This window comes from Pipistrellus hanaki (genome assembly GCF_964339955.1).
Source record: "Pipistrellus hanaki genome assembly, chromosome: 11".
Taxonomy (NCBI): domain Eukaryota; kingdom Metazoa; phylum Chordata; class Mammalia; order Chiroptera; family Vespertilionidae; genus Pipistrellus; species Pipistrellus hanaki.
The window spans coordinates 28,826,202-28,843,624 of record NC_140513.1 but is presented as its reverse complement, the minus strand read 5'-3'; the positions used below and the strand labels follow the sequence as shown (position 1 = coordinate 28,843,624).

The 17,423-nt window shown below is 46.4% G+C and overlaps 2 protein-coding genes across 5 annotated transcripts in view; one reads left to right on the top strand and one right to left on the bottom strand.

Moving 5' to 3' along the window:
• The window catches only part of NAA35 (N-alpha-acetyltransferase 35, NatC auxiliary subunit), a 49,055-nt gene extending 44,999 nt beyond the window's left edge, over nucleotides 1-4,056 (top strand). Inside the window, exon 23 of the mRNA XM_084897987.1 lies at nucleotides 441-4,056. Coding sequence (XP_084754113.1) covers nucleotides 441-500 — 60 coding nt within the window. The 3' untranslated portion in view covers nucleotides 501-4,056. The remainder of the gene's footprint in view (nucleotides 1-440) is intronic.
• A 936-nt stretch (nucleotides 4,057-4,992) lies between these two features.
• GOLM1 (golgi membrane protein 1) overlaps nucleotides 4,993-17,423 on the bottom strand; it is a 31,346-nt gene continuing 18,915 nt past the window's right edge. For all 4 annotated transcript variants that reach the window (XM_084897998.1, XM_084897997.1, XM_084898000.1 and 1 more), the window contains exons 5-10: nucleotides 16,126-16,228; nucleotides 12,073-12,202; nucleotides 9,822-9,981; nucleotides 8,961-9,233; nucleotides 7,682-7,795; nucleotides 4,993-5,243 (exon numbers count right to left, since the gene is read on the bottom strand). In XM_084897998.1, the coding sequence (XP_084754124.1) occupies nucleotides 5,200-5,243; nucleotides 7,682-7,795; nucleotides 8,961-9,233; nucleotides 9,822-9,981; nucleotides 12,073-12,202; nucleotides 16,126-16,228 (824 nt within the window). In that variant the 3' untranslated portion in view covers nucleotides 4,993-5,199. The remainder of the gene's footprint in view (nucleotides 5,244-7,681; nucleotides 7,796-8,960; nucleotides 9,234-9,821; nucleotides 9,982-12,072; nucleotides 12,203-16,125; nucleotides 16,229-17,423) is intronic.

Genomic DNA, 17,423 nt, shown 5'->3' with positions numbered 1-17,423 from the left:
CTATGTAAATATTCAACACAGAGGTTCTGCATCTCGTTGGAAGCCAACCGCTGAGGCATTTGTGGTGCCATCTGCCCATTATATGTATTGCTATTTGTTTACTCCCATTGTTTTCTATCTCCTTTCCTGCCTGGCCTTACCAGTGACTAATCGTTCAGTACTATCGGTGACCCTAGAACTAAAAAATTTGCTGACCCATGACTTTTTCCTGTAATTTAAGTCCATTTTCCTTTAACTGTTCTCTAAAGATAGATGGTCAGCCTGTTTTCTAGTGATCTTCATAAACCCAGGTTAGTTCCTTAGTTCTTTGCTATTTAACCAGCTTTTTAAAAAAATCTCTTGTATTACCTTGTCTTTAAAAAATCCTCTAAAATAAAAATAATCTTTGTTTACTGTTTGAATATTTGTTAGATACATTGACTTTCTGATTTTCTTTACAGGTTCCTCCTGAATTTGATTTCTCTGCTCACAAATATTTTCCTGTTGTGAAACTTGTTTGAAACTGACAGGTGATCATAAAGGAGTAAAATCTTTCAGATTCTACTTTTTAGGACCCACCCATCAGTCTTACCATATAACATGAAGTGACATGGATTTCTTGGATGACAAACCATTATGAGGAATTTTTATTGTGACAGCCTTATATGACGTGAATGAAAACTGCTGTTTTAAAGTGGTTTATTATGTCCGTGGATGAAACTGATCCCATTGAATGCATTGATGAACGTTATATGGTTTTGTTACAGATTTAATGATAAATCATTTTTTATAAAAGGTTAATAAATATGACCAAAATGTGTTACTGGAGATAAAACAGTAATATTTTGTTGGTACATGTTGAGAGCTGAAGGTGTTTACTGTTTAACAATTGAGTAATTCAAACAAATTATCTAAAAGATGTTTCAAATCAAGGTCTTTAGGCAAAATACATTTTGAAAGGGGCCTAGTCTAAGCTATGTAGGGAGGCTATTATATGGGCATTGATTCCATGTCACAACAAATTATATACCTGTAAGAAAGATGTTTTAAAAATGTCCTTAACTATTACTTTGCTGCTTTTAAAAGATTAACGTTTAGTTAGACCAAGCCCCTTAAAAGTACTTAGCACTTTTAGTTGTAATTTCAATAGTAGTTTCTATCTTCCCAACTGTAGTATAAGCTTGAGAAAAGTGACAATCTTTCTAGAACCTGCTCATTCAATTAATGGAATGTGGAATTTATAAATGTGGCATTGAGCTATTCTGGGGTAAACTGAGTAGAGAAGGTAAAAAAAAGGTCACTAAGACAGTAGGTTGACAGCTTTTTTTAGTAAAAGAAACACTGATGGTGGGAACACAGGATGGCTGGAAGTGCAGAGGAATTTGGAGTAGCAAGTTGGAGTCTGGTCCTTGCGATTAAACGGTTTGCTTCAAGCTGATAAAAGTTGGTACATTTGTCAGGTATTTACAAATCAATCCAAGCACATAAGCTGGTATATCAGATACCTCCAAATCTTAAGGAGAGTAGGGAATCAGAACTGGTTGCGTCTGCTTATAATAAGGAGCCATAAAATAAAACTTGAGATGACTGAATATTTTGCCATGCTACAACTGCCCAAAGAGTTTTAGGATTTTGGAGAGATGAAATGACTTAAGATACTGAACCAATCTACCTATGCATTCATTTTCATTGTAAGATTATAAGGGTTTTTTCCCCCTCAAGTCCTCTGCTAATAATGCCTTCCATTTAAAAAGAGAATTTATCTGCTTCTGGAGGATCATGTAAAGTTATTACACAACTCCGAAACTTTGTCTACAATTCAAACATTAAGCTAAGCTTAAAGGAAGGTGGTGTACTTTGTTTTGATCACAGATATGTCACCTGTTGAGTCCTAGATTAACTTTTTAATATCTCAAAAAACCAGAGCAAGGTTGTCCTTTATAGGAAAAACAAAAACACTGCCAGTTGTAGGCTGCTGGTTGGAGTCACAGGACTCCTTTTTTAAATGGTACAAAAATGTTAAATGTCAATAATGCAGCAGCTTTTTTGGAGTGTGAGTGAAAATGTTGAGATGATTATTTAAATGTGAACTTAAAAGAATTTGGATAAAGGCAGATGTGGCACATCACCCTGGAGATTTCAGAGACAAATTAATAAGAAACAAGCTACTAACACAAAGACTCTGTCCAGCTTACCTCTTACAGCCAAGTGGGTTTTCACCTTAATTCCCATGTGTTTAACATGCATACAAAAAGGTATCTACTCATTTAAGTGTTTCTAAAAGGCAGATTTTAAAAGTTAAAAGTTAATATGAAAAGCAGTTTACCTATCTAGGACATCTCTGATGAATTGCAATCATTTATTTAGACTTAACAGTAAAACATTTACTAAGCACCCAGCATAGTACTAGACTCTCTAGGGGAATAAATTATATTGGCAGCTTATGTTCGATGTCACTCAATTCAGGAGTAAGAGCAGAAAATAAGCATTTGTCTCAATTGGTTAGGGCCTTGGTTTGTAAAACTCATTATCTGAAGTGTATAGTTTAAAGATAATATTGAAAGTCAGTTAACTCTTCCCAGAGATGCACACCAGTAAGATTAAAGCCTTTCAGTTGTGTGTTTTAAGTGCATGGGAAGGAACATATTTTAGAATAATCCTTCAGTGTATACATTATCAGAATTTTACAAACCAGTTTTTAAGGAACAGAGGCTTAGTCCACTTTAAGAAAGTGTTGCTCTCTGAACTGAGAGAGAGCATACAAATACACAAACATTTAAATATACAATCAAACTTTTCCCAACTTTCAGGCACTAATGAACATTTTCATATCTAAGCTAATATGTGCAAAATATAACCCAGTTAATAGAAGCTTTGCTATTAAAAATGTTTCTAAAATTTATTTCAAAGACAAATGTTAGAATAACTGATTTGTAATTAATAATTTTTAGGCTAAAATATAACGGTAGTAAAACTAACCTCCAGGTCCATGAATTCACAATTCTCACCATGCCAGGTTCTATGAATGGATAACCAGCGGTTACCAATTAAAACAGTCATGCTAATTATCTAGTTATTTAATGACAACATACTGACTTAATAGGGAGTGAGAAGTTTATTTCTCAAGTTTCATCACACAAAAGTACACACTAGATGTGTGCTGTGATTAGATTCCTCGGGAAATATAATCCAAGATTGCTTAGACTCTCCACCTGCAGTCTGATCTGAAGGAGAAAAGATAAAACGACTCCTCCTACCCGCACACCATTTAGTTTATGCCAATTACAGATTGGAATAGCTGATTTAATTTGGACCACACCAGAAGACCAAGGTTAGGATATGTACTTGATGCTCATTAACACAGGTGTGTGTATTTTTTAACAGCCATAATACCTCTAAATTGTGCCTTGGGCTAGGTGCTTGTTGCACAGGAAGCCAGAGGTAATAAGCATGACTGCCTGGAGAAACCGCGGGGCACACCCCTTAACGGAATGGCCTTGGTGCCTCTGTAAATGAAGATGAAATCACCACCACGGGTTAGTTTTCATTTACATTGACATCTCATCTCCACAACTTAAAAGCTGGTTCTTTAGCGATCCAATAGGGGGTGAAGGGAAAACTGGAAGTTTTAAAAGCTGGACTAACCGTATTTCATTTCTCAGCAACTTTGCACACTAACTAAATATGAAATGAGTCAATTATTTGCAAAGTCAAGCCTAAGACGAAGGGAGTGGGATACGGAGTTAGATAAAATCTTATAGAGCTACTTTTATATTCTTAGGTGCCTTTTCTGTGTGGGAAAGTTCAGTGTTAGCAATTAGGTAAATGGGGTTATACAGGAAAACATCCAAGTTGTAGAGCTGCTAGAAGGCAAAGCAGGTGCTGCCTCAGTGACTTCCAGGGGCACAGCAAGTCGCCCTGGGTGTGAGGCCAGGTTCGGCTCCAACTCCTCTGAGCCAGTTTCCTTTCCAAGCGAGGGAGTCCCACCAAATGCCCGCGGAGACCGCATCCCAATCCTGTTGCTCCAGATGTTTCAGTGAGCACACCAGCCACCTGGCAGTTAGAGAGCCTCACTGAAAGCCAGTTCTGCCAGTTATTCACAAGTGGCAAAAGACTATTGGTTCTGCCAGTTATTCACAAGTGGCAAAAGACTATTTTCCTGAAATATTAAGGACCAACTAAAACCAAAACAATCACTATTATCAATGTAAATTATGATTAGTCATTTTCAAATGAACATTAACTTGATTTTTTAAATCCATTTTGATAGGCATTTACAAACTAAATACGTAAACTATGACACAATGCCATTTCTCTCCCCTTTCTAATATTTCCCAACTTTTAACAGTATACTGCTCAACACCAACTTTCTCTTCTCCTCCAGCAAAGTAGGCAGTTTGTCCCCAACAAACCCTCCCCATGGTACCGGGTCGCCCTCGGGCCCCTGTTGTGTCAAGTCTAATCCACTTGTAGCTTCTTTTGGTGATGCCCACTCATCACAGAAGATGCTGCTTTGCCTACACACATTAGCAAAGTAAGTACAGATCACAAGTTTTCACATTAGAAGCGACTGAACATTAACAACAGGGGCTATTATACAAGTGGTTGTTAAAAATTCTCCCAAACACACAGTGGTGTTTAAACGAGTTTACAATGCTGTCAGTAGTGTTAGCATTACAATCAGCGCTCCAGGCCTCTGAGTGTCAAAACCAGGAATGAGCACAGTAGAGCAGAAATCTGTAAAATCCAGTGCTGACAGGGAGAACAGAAATGACGGCTGGTACCCTCACTTGCCACCGCATCTGGAGAAGAGAATAACTCCAGAAGGACCCAAGAAAAGGTGTGTGTGTGTTTTTCATGTGCAGCAGGCCTCTCCTTCGCATCAGAAGATGGACTCTTCCTGTGGGTTTTATTTTAAACCCAGGTACATCCCAGGATAAGTGCCACTGTCGCTATCCTGGAAAACCTGTGTTCTATTTTTGGTATCGATCTTCTCATGAAATACCTATTAGCCAACACATGTAAACATCTTTAATACAGATGCTTCAAAAGTAACCCCCACTGACATACTAAAAGTCCACAATAATCATCTTTAAGTGTATATGTTACTTAGTAAATTTCACAGTATTCAATCCCTCGAGACTATTTTGTAGTTATCGCTGTTCAGTCCTGACATGAAAAAGTTATTCCAGTTTGATGGGTTTCCTCTTTTCATGCTGATCAAGTAAATTTATCTTCTCTTTTCTGATTTTCTGCATTAAGAACTAAAAAGGAAAAAAAAAAAAAAACACGTAATATTCTAAGTATTAAATGTTTTTTGAGAAACCAGCCTGGCAGGTCCATTGACATAAATATTTAGAAACTGTCATAAAGACTACCTCCCATGACAACACTGTAATGGGGAATTGCATTCTAAGGATAAGATAGCAAATGAGACCACTTGTTTGGCCCACAGGTACCATTACAACGTCGCAAACATCTGAATGTGCCATATTTGAAATAATGTCCCATGACCTATAAAATGGATAATATAAAATGTACTCTCAGAAAAACCTGGATGCTGTCACAATCCTCATGAACACCTGTTTGTTAGTGCACCTTCAACAGGAAGCACGTGCCTCCTGAGAGAGAGCCCGGGCAGCTTTGGTCAGCTCTCGCCACTCCACAGCTCTTCCCTGACTGAGTAGGAATGGACTGGCTTCCGTCATCCTTCCTCTGTCCTTGGACCGAAGACCCAGACCTGATTTACAACTACTGCACATAAATGGCTGACTTAGATAACCCCAGTGAATTAAGGCCCTGAGCATCAACTGCTGCTTGTATCACAAAAAGAGAGTCGCCAGACACCTCGTTCCTCCTGGCGAAAGAACAACACTCATCTTACCAAAGGCTTGACCAGAACCCGAGTCTTACCCAGTCTCTGTTTGCAGGAGGCAGAAAGAACATATACATTGCACTATCCAGACTGCTGGCTTTGGCTCTTTAACAGACTACAAAGAAAAAACGGGAAGGGAGCCTGGGGACTTCCTGGTTAAAGAACATACTAAATTTAGGAAAATAGGAAGACTAAACTACGGTGTCCAGGGATGCCCACTCGGGCGATAAACCCATGAGCAAATGTAAGAAAATGCCTACTAGCTCTGTCAGGAGAGGGGGTGCTACTACAGGGAGGGAAGGTGCTGGGCCTGGGGCAGGCGCGGGGAGGGGCTTCTAGAGGGCGGGCCACATTCTCTTTCGTGACTGGGGGTGGAGGGTGGTTACAAGGTGTTTATCTTCTAAAAGCTCCTTTGCTTTGTGTGGTTTGACTTCCTAACAGGAAAATTTTGTAAGCGTACTAAATGAAAACACAGGTAAATTCCTTCCAACTCCCAGAGGCAATAAAAAATACAAAAACTGTAGAAACTTGTGCATGGCAAAAATCAAGACAAACTGGGAGAAGGTATCTGCAACTTCACAGATAAGGAGCAATGTGTCCAGCACACACAGATTCTTAAAAACAGGATTAAAACACCAAGAATCTGAAAAAAATAAAACTTTAAAAAGGAAATCATAAGTTCATAACAAACCAATGGGTGTGTGTATGTGTGCGCGTGTATGAGTGTGTGTTGCAGTAGGGAGGTCCCTAAAGAATGGCAGCCAGTCCTGGCTGAGTGGCTCAGGTGGTCAGGGCACAGGCCTAGGTTGTGGGTTCGAACTCCACCTGGAGCACGTGGAGGCGGCAACCAATTGATATTTCTCTCTGACGGCAATGTTTCTCTCCATTCCTCTCTAAATCAATTTTTAAAATTAAATAAATTTTAAAAAAGCATGGCAGCTAATACCTGTGAAGGTGACAGGATTGGAAAAGTCACCATTAGACAATGGGTTCCAGTGGGTGGTAAAGCCAAACCATTGCAAAGGACCCCTGCCCCCACGGGGATGGAATGTGTAGTATGATGGGAGTGATTAACAGTGCCTTATGATAGTATGAAAGTTGTGAAGAGCATGGATACTAAGTATTCTCATCGCAAGGAAAAAAATATACTTTGTGTTTCTATGAGACGATGGACGTGAATTCAACTTGTAATCATTCCACGATATATATGTCAACTCATGCTGTACAACCTAAACACACGGTGTTGTATGTCAATTCTATCTCAAAAATGGTAAAAGGCGTCCCATTCTAGATGACAAGTTAGTTATATCAGTTATATGGAAAGTGGACCTGGGCAAGGGAGAAGCCTGGAGCGCACTGCCTTCACCAAGCCACCAGCCTGCCATCGGTGCCTCCTGGTGCGGGGCAAGAGGAACACACGGCAGCTGCAAAAATGCCCAACCTGAACCCACTCACAGCAAAACAGACACACCCAGACCTGATCCAGCCCACTGACCTGGACTCACCGAAAACTCAAAATCGTAACACTACAAAATGCTACTGTAAAAAGCTGCCTGGAAGCGCTGTGCACTGTAATAGGGCTTTTTGTTTGGTGCTAGAGTCATCAGCAGTGACCTGGCCATTTTGTTGGAAAAATCCCTAAGTGTCGCTGAAGACCCACTCTCGGCTGACTCCCGAGGGCTGGAGCCCCATGAACACGCTCCTCAGTCCTGCACCTCCCTCCTGGCCCCTAATTCGAAGGCTTCTGAAGAGAAGGCCTTCAGCTTACAGAGCAGAGCGTTACAACTGCGCCCAGAATGAGGCGACCCCCCCCCCCACAGTCATTACCATTTACGTTCCTGTCATTCCCTGCAAGGGCTGCCTGCTTGTCTGTTTCAGATTCTGCCTCATTTTCATCCATGTTGTAGTCGTCATCTCCTCCCACTTTTTGCTCGTTTCTCCCTGTAACATTAGCACAGACAACACATAAAACATAAACTCCATCATTTATCTTGGTGCTAGAGACTGGGTTCTCCCAACCATGGTTTCACCGACAGATCTTTCTGCCACATCTCGGAACTGACAGGGACTCGTGTATTTGCTGCCAGTACACATACCGTGAAGGAGTTCTCTATTCACGTATTCCACTTTGACTCCGAGTCTATATAAAATGGGGGCACTAACTAGCTAGCTGAACCCAAATCCCAGTTTTTTAAAAACAATTCCACTGTTTTTGGAAATAAAACGTTTCTAATTAACTAGAGGTCCGATGCACAAAATTCATGCAAGACTCTCAGCCCTCGCAGCCCTGGCTTCATCCAGAAGGTCATCTGGAAGATCGTTCGGCCATCTGGTCTAATTAGCATACTATGTTTTTATTATTATAGATAAGGGCATCTCCTCAGAGTAGCTCGTTGCTCCAAAAGAAGGAATCGGAGTGGCTGCCGTGAGCCAAAGGATAGAATTTCCCGTCAGACCTACAGAATTCCACCATTCATCACTACATCCATCTCTGGGAAGAACAGCCACCGGAAAGGAAGATCAGGACAAAATGCATTTCACAGAGCTCGTCACAGGGTTTAACCGACACATGGCATATACGTAGGTAGGTAAATAAGTCTTTTTTTAAGCACACCTGGAAAAATCAGCTCTAGGTTATATTTCTCCGCACTCACTGCCCGAGGTGGACATGAAGCACAAGCCAGTGCCCTGTCGCTTCATTCCACAAAGCGGATCACCACCAGTGCCCCTGGGAAGAGGTGCATCCTCCTGCCCTGCAGGAGCGCGCCCCCTGGAGGCTGTTACACGTTGTGACCAGCTGAGGGTGAGTGGACAGCCACCAACGGAATCAGCCACCCGAGTTTTATTGCTTCAATTCTCGAACTGAGAACTTGTGAGGACACATTCCTCAGAAAGGTCTCCCACCTGGAAAGTGCCCTGGCTCCCTGTGAATATTATTTCTGAAAATTCCAGGTGGCCAGGGGGTGTACTGCTCTTCCCTCCTGCCTCCTACTTGATAATGGATACTGAATACACAAAATGAACCACCAGACCATGGGCTGCTGTTCGGTCAACTTCAGGGGGACCTTTCCCATGTCCGCGGGCAGCCCCAGAGCCTCTCACCCACCTTCCTCGTCAGCATCCGGCTCCTCCTCCTGCCCATCCCGGATCACAAGCTGGTCCCGCTCAGGCTCCTCCACCTCCTGGTCCTCCTGGCTCATCAGCAGGGTGGCTGGCATCCGTGGGGTTTGGCCCAGGTCTCGAGCATCTCCCATGCCTCTTCCACCCGGACGTCCGCCTGCCTCCACAGCCTGCTGCGTGTGGCCTGGCTCCTGTGGCAGCGCCTGGCCGTCCCTCCGAAGCGCCTCCTCGCTGATGACCTGGATGTCATTGGTTTCCTCTGGGCACGGAACACAGTCAGCTGTGAGCCCCCTGGCATTTCACTTCATTAAAAACAAAAACCCTCCTACCACTCAATTCCCAGAGCCCTCCCACGGACTGCGGATGGGGGAGCCGAGGACAGGTGGGGCGGCTGGATCATTGGCTCAGTGACCTCAGCAGAAGGCTCCAGTCCTGTCAGCACTGGGGCCTGCAGTTCATCTTCAGAACCAGGAGCAAGCGGGAAGTAGTTTAGGAAAAAAAAAAAAAAATCTGGACTAAGTTATCTTGTTTACAGGGGCGACCTACAAACGGGGGGAGGTGTCCTGCTGGGGTTATCTGACCATTGCATGTTGGAGACAAGTACTTGAGAGCCACTGGCAGCTACCGCCCTGTGACCCCAGCCCCACCCTGTCCTGGATAAAGGCGCAGCCTCAGCCTTTCTCTACACGGAGCCCAGAGCAGGCACTTCCTGCCACCTGCAGCCCCATGACCGAGCTCCCTGACGCCTCCAGCAGCACACTCTGCCCGAGTGTGTGTTCGGAGCGCAGGGCCTGAACTCCACTCTGGCGGGCGTTTAGACATGGAACTGCTACCAAGCGTCACTTACCTTTCTCACCCTCCCTCCTCAGATCCAAAGCTGTCTCAGAACCGGGGCCTGGCGTCGGGGGCTCGTCGTTACTGGGCATGTTCCCTTTCGCTTGTGGCACCTCTGCCGGGGGCAGGCCTGCCTCCTGCAGCCGTGGCTGAGGCTCGCTGGGAGCTCGGAGCTGAAACAGGAGCACAGGACAGCCACGGCAGGGCTCCGTCACCGGAAGCCTTACAACAACCCTGAGCGACGCGGTGGATCATCGCGTCCTTCTGACAAAGGGGAACACGGAGACCCTGAGAAACGCCATCTACCCTGATGGTGCCCTTTCACCTGGCCTAAGTCAGAACATCTGAGGCTGAGTCAAGATCTCCCAGAAAGTACTTTCCATAATGGATGGGAAAATAAAATGACGGGTGGACACGTGGGCAGAAGATCAATAAGGAAAAGGAAACTAGACAGAACAGACATTAATAGAACACTCAGCCCAACCAGAACAAAATAGACTTTCTTCTCAAGTGTACACTGAGTATTCACCAGGACAGACATAGGCTAGGCCACAAAACAAGCCACAACCAATCTAAAATGACTGAAATCATGCAAACTATGTTTTCCACCCACGGTGGAATAAAATTATTCATCACCGCAGAATGGAATTTGAGAAATTCACAAATAAGCAATGGATCAAAGAAATTGACAGAGAGAAAAAATATTTTCAAATCATGTCCAATAGCTGTACATATGTATGAATTCATTACAAACTCTTACAACTCAATAAAAAATAACTTTTAAAAATGACAAAGGAGCTAATAAACATTTCCTCTGAAGAAGATACACAAATGGCCAATCAGCACATGAAAAGATGCTCTACATTAGGGGTGTCGAACTCAATCAGAGAAGAGGCCAAAATCTAAAATCCAGCCTAAATCTCGGGCCGAATGGTTTACTGAACAGTCATAAACTGACAATGTCATAAACTGACAGCGGAGTGCAGTGATGACAGCGTGGTGCGGGCCACATTGCAAGGCCTGGGGGGCTGGATTTGGCCCGCGGGCCGTGTGTTTGACACATGTGCTCTACATCATTAGTTATTAGGAAAGAAACTCACAATGAGAAAACACTCCACACCCACTAGAATGGCTGCAATGGAAAAGGTAGGTAACAACAAGAGTTGACAAGAATGTGGAGAAACTGGGACCTTCATAAACTGCTGGTGAGAATGTAGAATGATACCATCACTTTCCAAAAATAGTTTGGCAATTCCTCGATACGTTAATTTACCAAGACCCAGCAATTCCACTCCCCAGTCAGTATAAACACCTAAGAGAAATGAAAACTTACGTTGTCCATACAAAAATATGTACATGAATGTTCACAGCCACATTATTCATAATACCCAAAAAACTGGAAATAGCCCAAATAACTATCAACAGACCAATGAATAAAGTGGTATGTCATATAATAGAATATTATTCAGCCATTAAAAAATAAAGCTACAACATGGATAAACCTTGGCTGCATTATGCTAAGTGACAGAAGTCAAAGACACAAAAGGCCACATAATGATTTCATTGATATGAAATGTCCAGATCAGGCAACTCTACAGAGACAGAAAATGGGTTGGTAGTTATCTAGGGCTCTGGGGGTTTGGGGTAAGTGTGTGCGTGCGTGTGTGTGGGGGGGGGGAGGACAGGGGTTTGAGCTAATGAGTATGGGGTCCCTTTGGTCATGAAAACGTTCTAAAATTGACAGTGATGGTTTCACAACTGAATAAACAGTTTTGAATATACTAAAACCCAAAAAACTGCAAATATATGAATTGTATAGTATATAAATTATATCTCATAAAGCTGCTAGATTTTAAAACAAAAACAAAGAACTCCCAGAAGCAATCTCATGGATGAGCTTTACACAGGAGACAGCCTGGAGGCAGGGGCTCTGACCAGCACCACCGCTGTCCAGGTGAGTGTGACCTCGGCCTTTGCACTTAGCCATCACCATGGGCCTCAGCACCCTCAAAGCAGCAACTCCCTCCCGAGGTGGCTGTGAGCTTCACAGAAGTAATCCCGGGAGAGCCCGGAGCACAGGGCCCGGGCCTGGAGGCCAGCCTCCTCAGCACCCCAGGACCAGGCCATGTGTCTCAGGGAAGCATACCCACCGGGGAGAGCAAAGAGCAGAGAACAGAGCAAACCTGACAGCAGACGAGGGAACAAAATGCCTGGAGAGGGGTTAGAACCTTCTGGAAACCCGTGGCAGCGAAATCCAGAATTACCTGCTGGCTTGGTTCCTTGGGGTCACTCGGATCTCTGGAAGCCACAGCTTCGTTCCCCTTCTTGGTGACTTCTTCTATCTGCTCCTCGCACTGCTCCTTCACCTCCTTCATCTGATTGATGCACTGGCTCCTTTGGGGACAGGAGGAAAGGACAGACATCCATGGGGTGTCTATACGCCAGGGGTGTCCCTGCGGGGACTTAAATCCACAGGAGACACTCTCTCCTGCCCCAGGCACTTCACCTAACGACAATATGTGAGGCGGGACAATGCGTGCTTTCATTAAATGACAAGAAAACTGTAGCTGGTTGAAACTTCCTAAGAATATGGCACCTTGTTTTAGAACAGGTAAACTTTACTGGCTAAAAAAAAAAAAAAATATATATATATATATATTTTTTTTTAAACATAATCTGTGGCCTGACCGGCAAGGCTCAGAGGTTGAGATTTGACCTGTGAATCAGGAAGCCACGGTTCAATTCCCTGTCTGGGCTGTGGGTCAATATCCAGTAGAGGGTGTGCAAGAAGCAGCTGATCAATGATTCTCATCAATGATATTCTCATCCTTCTCTCCCTCTCCCTTCCTCTCCAAAATAAATAAAAATACTTTTTAAAAAAAATAACAGTAATGTATGTATTGGTTAGTTAATTGTGACAAATACACCACACTAATGTAAAGTGTCAACAATAGGGGACACTGGGTATGGGATATATGGGAACTCTCTGTACTATCTCAGCAATAAATCTAAAATTCTAAAATTCAAAATGTATCTTAAAAAATGAAAGTAATTAAACTGAACTGGAGGATACCCAGTTGGTGGGAGAGAACTGCTGAGGGGCCATAGAATCTAATTCGGCCCGAGCTCCCAATGAGCAGAGACACTTAGAGGCATCACTTCAGCTTTGTACCTGGAACTCACGTGTCTGCTATAAAGTAACTGAATTAGCCACTTGTACAAATGAGGAAGCTGGGAGGTGACCTGACTGACACCACCCAGGCCTGCAGAGAGGAGAGGAGAGAGACAAGGCTGAAATCAGGCCAGACTGTGGTTTCCTGACTGCAATGCACCCTCTGCCGCACGGCTGCCTCTCCCGAGTCACACCCATTTCAGATCAGAGCCCGGGGAGAGTGCACTTGACCTCCAACTCTTGTACTGTACTGGTCAGTTCACGGGACTTCCTGGATCTCAACCACACACACACAGAGGACATCAGGTGCTTTACAAATAATGAAAGAGAGAGATCCTAACCGGGCACAGCTTACAGGTCAAGAGAAGACTTGGGAGAAAATCCGCTTGTATAAAATTCTCACACACGCAAGCCGCGGGTGGTAGACCAGTGCCCCATAGCTCAGCACAGCGAACAAAAAGAAAGACCTCTGCAAACGGAAAGAACTGGACGTGTCCAATGCACTGTTATCTAACAACGTCACAGCAGCTCAGGATTAGCAAAGGAGCAGGTGCAGGGCCATTCAACCTTTCAACCTACAAAAAGGAACTACTGTTCTCGCCTGCTCTCAGCCCTGCCAAAACCAAGTACAAAGAAAAGAGCCGTGTGTGCTCCCTCCGCCTTGCGGATTAAGGTCAGCTTTCCGCACTCCCGCTCCACCGCAGAGAGAGGAGCTCACATGCAGGTCCTACAGATCGGGGCAGTAGGCTGGCTTCTTCTTAACACCTTCATGGTGACTGTTCAGGCATGAACTGGGGCTCACATGTAGAGACATACCCACCAGAGATCACCCCAACTGGCACAACTAGTGGTGGGAGGACTATGAACAGAACGTGCTCCGTACAGGGATCTATGGAGGCAGATGATCTGATGACCCAGGGCACTGACATCAGAGTGTTACCGCTTATATTCCACCGGCCTCCTTCCTCATGGCATGCAGAGCAGACGGCAGGCAGTTCACCTCATGCACCCACCCTCGGGGCCCTGGGAGGGAAGGCAAGGCCGTGCCTGCATTGAGGACAGCGATGGCGTAGTGATGTCTGCCACAGGGTCGGAGGAAGAAGTGGGGACGTGCGCTCACTCCGGTATTTGAAGGAAGAGCACAAACTTGTTTACCAGGAAGCCTGGCCTTTCCGCCCGCTTCCGCATTCTCAGCATTGCCTTCTGCAAAATGCTGAGGCTGGAGAGGGTGTGTTTAATGGACGGTGGGCACATTTATGAATGGACATATACAGGAAGCTGTGCATTCAATTTGTGGGGCCTTGATGCACAACGCTGTGTACGTGTCCATTCATAAACTGGCTAACAAGGTGTTCCCTGCCGAAACCGGTTTGGCTCAGTGCAAAGAGCGTCGGCCTGCGGGCTGAAAGGCCCCAGGTTCGATTCCGGTCAAGGGCATGTACCTTGGTTGCAGGCACCTCCCCACTCGCCCCTCCTTTTAGGGAGCAGACAGGGCTCCCCGGGGAAGGTCCAGGCCCCTCCAGGAGCCAGGCCTTCAGAAAGAATGCATTTTAGGTTGTGCTAGCTGTGCTTCAGAAAGCCCCGGGAAGGGTGTTAGCCAGTGGCTTGCAATACAAGGTAAAGAGGAGGGCTGCTCTCCGTAGCAGGGAATGACTTGCTCAGCACACTGCACACCGTGAAGTAACTTCCCGTGCCGAGAAGCACGGGTGAACCGGCTAAGCTGGCACATCGAAAGCCTTTCAGCGTGTGTTCCAGAGGTGCTCAGATGTGACCTCCGTCCACCTCCCAGGCAAGGGGCAGGCAGATCTCTGAAAGGACGCAGGCACCTGCGTGGTGACCGGCAGTGTCCGAGAACAGGTCTCCACACACCCATTGCCCTGGCAGGGAGTCTGATGTCTTCTTCCAAGCAACTGTGCACCGTGACACCTTCCTGGTCACTTTAAGACCAAGTACAACCCAAACTAGGCCCCCCGCCCCCCTGCTCCCAGGACACACATAAACAAAGGACATGTGTAGTGCATAAATAGGCAAAGGACATGTGTAGTCAATGCAGAGGAAACACAGTAAGGAAACATGACTATGTGGAACCTTGGTCAGTTCGGCCAGGGGTTCGCAGGGGGTGGCACTGTGCCCAGGGAGACCTTTGGTGGACATGTTTGATGGTTATAACTCAGAAGAGGGTGCTACTCGTATCTGGTGGGTAGAGAACAGGGACACGGCTAAACATCCTGCAAAGATGGGGCTCCCCCCACCACGAGGTTTTACCTGCCCCCCACATACCACAGGTGCTGAGCTGAGGAACCCTGAGCGAAGCTGGTAATCAATGAAAACTTTCAGACAGACACGAAGGGCCCCAGTCTTACTCTCATTCATCCTTGGAAAACACCTTACCACCGTATTTCCCGGCCATTGACTGAAATACGGTGAGCTGTGAATGGCCTCCCTGGGTATAGCTGACCCCGAAGGCTTTGGCTGGACGTCAGCTGGGGCCCAGCGACAGGGAGGGCAGCTCCGCCTCCGGGAGAGAACACTGAGGCCAGCAGTGAGCGGCATGTGCTAACCGGACCGGCCGTGCGTGTGGGAGGCACTGTTTTCCTCTTAGGAGGAGGATAGATGGAAAGCTCCGGCTGAGCACACCCATGTCATTAATTGTGCCCAAAGCCCTGAGCCACATACAAAAGGATTCCCAGGGATGATGCCCATGGAATGTTGAAAGCTGGAAAGAGCTGCTCTTGACTGTCTTCGGATTAGAGACCCTTTGTGAGGATCTGATAAAAGGTAGGAACGCCTTATTATTATTATTATTATTATTTAATATATATTTTATTGATTTTTTACAGAGAGGAAGGGAGAGAGATAGAGAGCTAGAAACGTCGATGAGAGAGAAACATCGACCAGCTGCCTCTTGCACACCCCCTACCGGGGATGTGCCGGCAACCAACGTACATGCCCCTGACCGGAATCAAACCCGGGACCTTTCAGTCCACAGACCGACGCTCTACCACTGAGCCAAACCGGTTTCGGCTATTATTATTATTTTTTAAAGTATATCGTACTGATTTTTTTACAGAGAGGAAGGGAGAGGGATAGAGAGTTAGGGACTCTGCCGGCCCGGCTGCCCCCCTCGGTGCGGAGCCACACTTACAGGTCGTAGGAGAACTTCCTCTCCAGGTTGGTCTGGTTCTTCTGGAACTGGAGCACATCCTGCTGCAGCCTGCCGTAGTTCTTCTGCAGGGCCTTTAACTGGTCTGGGCGGCGAGGAGGACGGGAGATCACACAGGACGGCGGCAGGACAACGGCGGCGGCGGATGCATCCAAACCCACAGCCAGAGCACGGCATTGCACCCCGAGGAGGGAAAAGGAAGGGGTGAGCGCACGGCCCCTCCCAGCACCCCCAGCGCCCCGGCCAGGGAGGCGGCCCTCCGAGGTCCAGGCCCTGCAGGAAGCGGCACTCAGTCCTCCCCAAGCATGTCTTCTCTCTCACTTCTCCTTCTTGACCTCCAACCTGGAAACGCCCGCTTCTTTCTCAGACGCCATAAGCCCTGAGCTGTCTGTCCTACAAGGTCACAAAAGCTACCCTGCGCCCCGCTGATGTCGACACCTTATCAGGTAAGCAGCCCCTCCGCCCCCCACCCCGTCCTTGGCTGCCAGGCTCTGCGAGGGGCTCTCCAGGCAGCAGTTCACAGCCGAGCTACCCTCTGAGGCCCGTGCTCCTGTCATCATCTCGCCCTCTGACCTGGGAAACTGCAGCTTCCTTTGAGGAAGCTCATCGGCCCCACCCCTGCCGCCCTGAGGACTCGGCTCATAAAAGCAGCACAGGCCCAGCCGCGGGGGGGGGGGGGGGGCGAGCGCAGTGGCTGAGCATCAACCTCGGAGCCCGGAGGTCACGGATTCATACTCGGTCAGGTTGTGGGCTCGATCCCCAGTGTGGGACATGCAGGAAGCAGCCAATCAATGGATGATTCTCTCTCTCCTCTCCCTTCCTCTTTGAAAGGAATAAAAATAAAAATGTATTTTGAAATTTTTTAAAAATAAAGGCAATGCAGAAGGAAAAACAGAAATTACAAGTAGGCCTTTACAAGTCTGGTAATGACTGCGAAAGGAAACGGAAGGGATGCCCCAGAAGCACTGGGGGAAAAGAAATCTTGTAAAAGCTCTGCAGAAAAACAGCAGCAGCTGCCGGAGCGCCACGCCGGGGGCGGGCGGGCACGCGGCCACGGAGGCGACCGCAGAGTGGGCAGACGGCAGCGAGCTGGGCCGGGACACGGCCCTGGACAGACGCCCGCGGCCCCCGAGGCTGTCCGCACAGCCCTAGCCGGGCCCGGCTCTCAGGGGGCAAGGAAATAAGTGAAAGTGGCGGGTCCCGGGAACTGCCACGGCACCCGCCACATGGATCCATCTCAGACGCAGGCAGGGGATGTCCTCGAAAAGGCAAAACCGGGA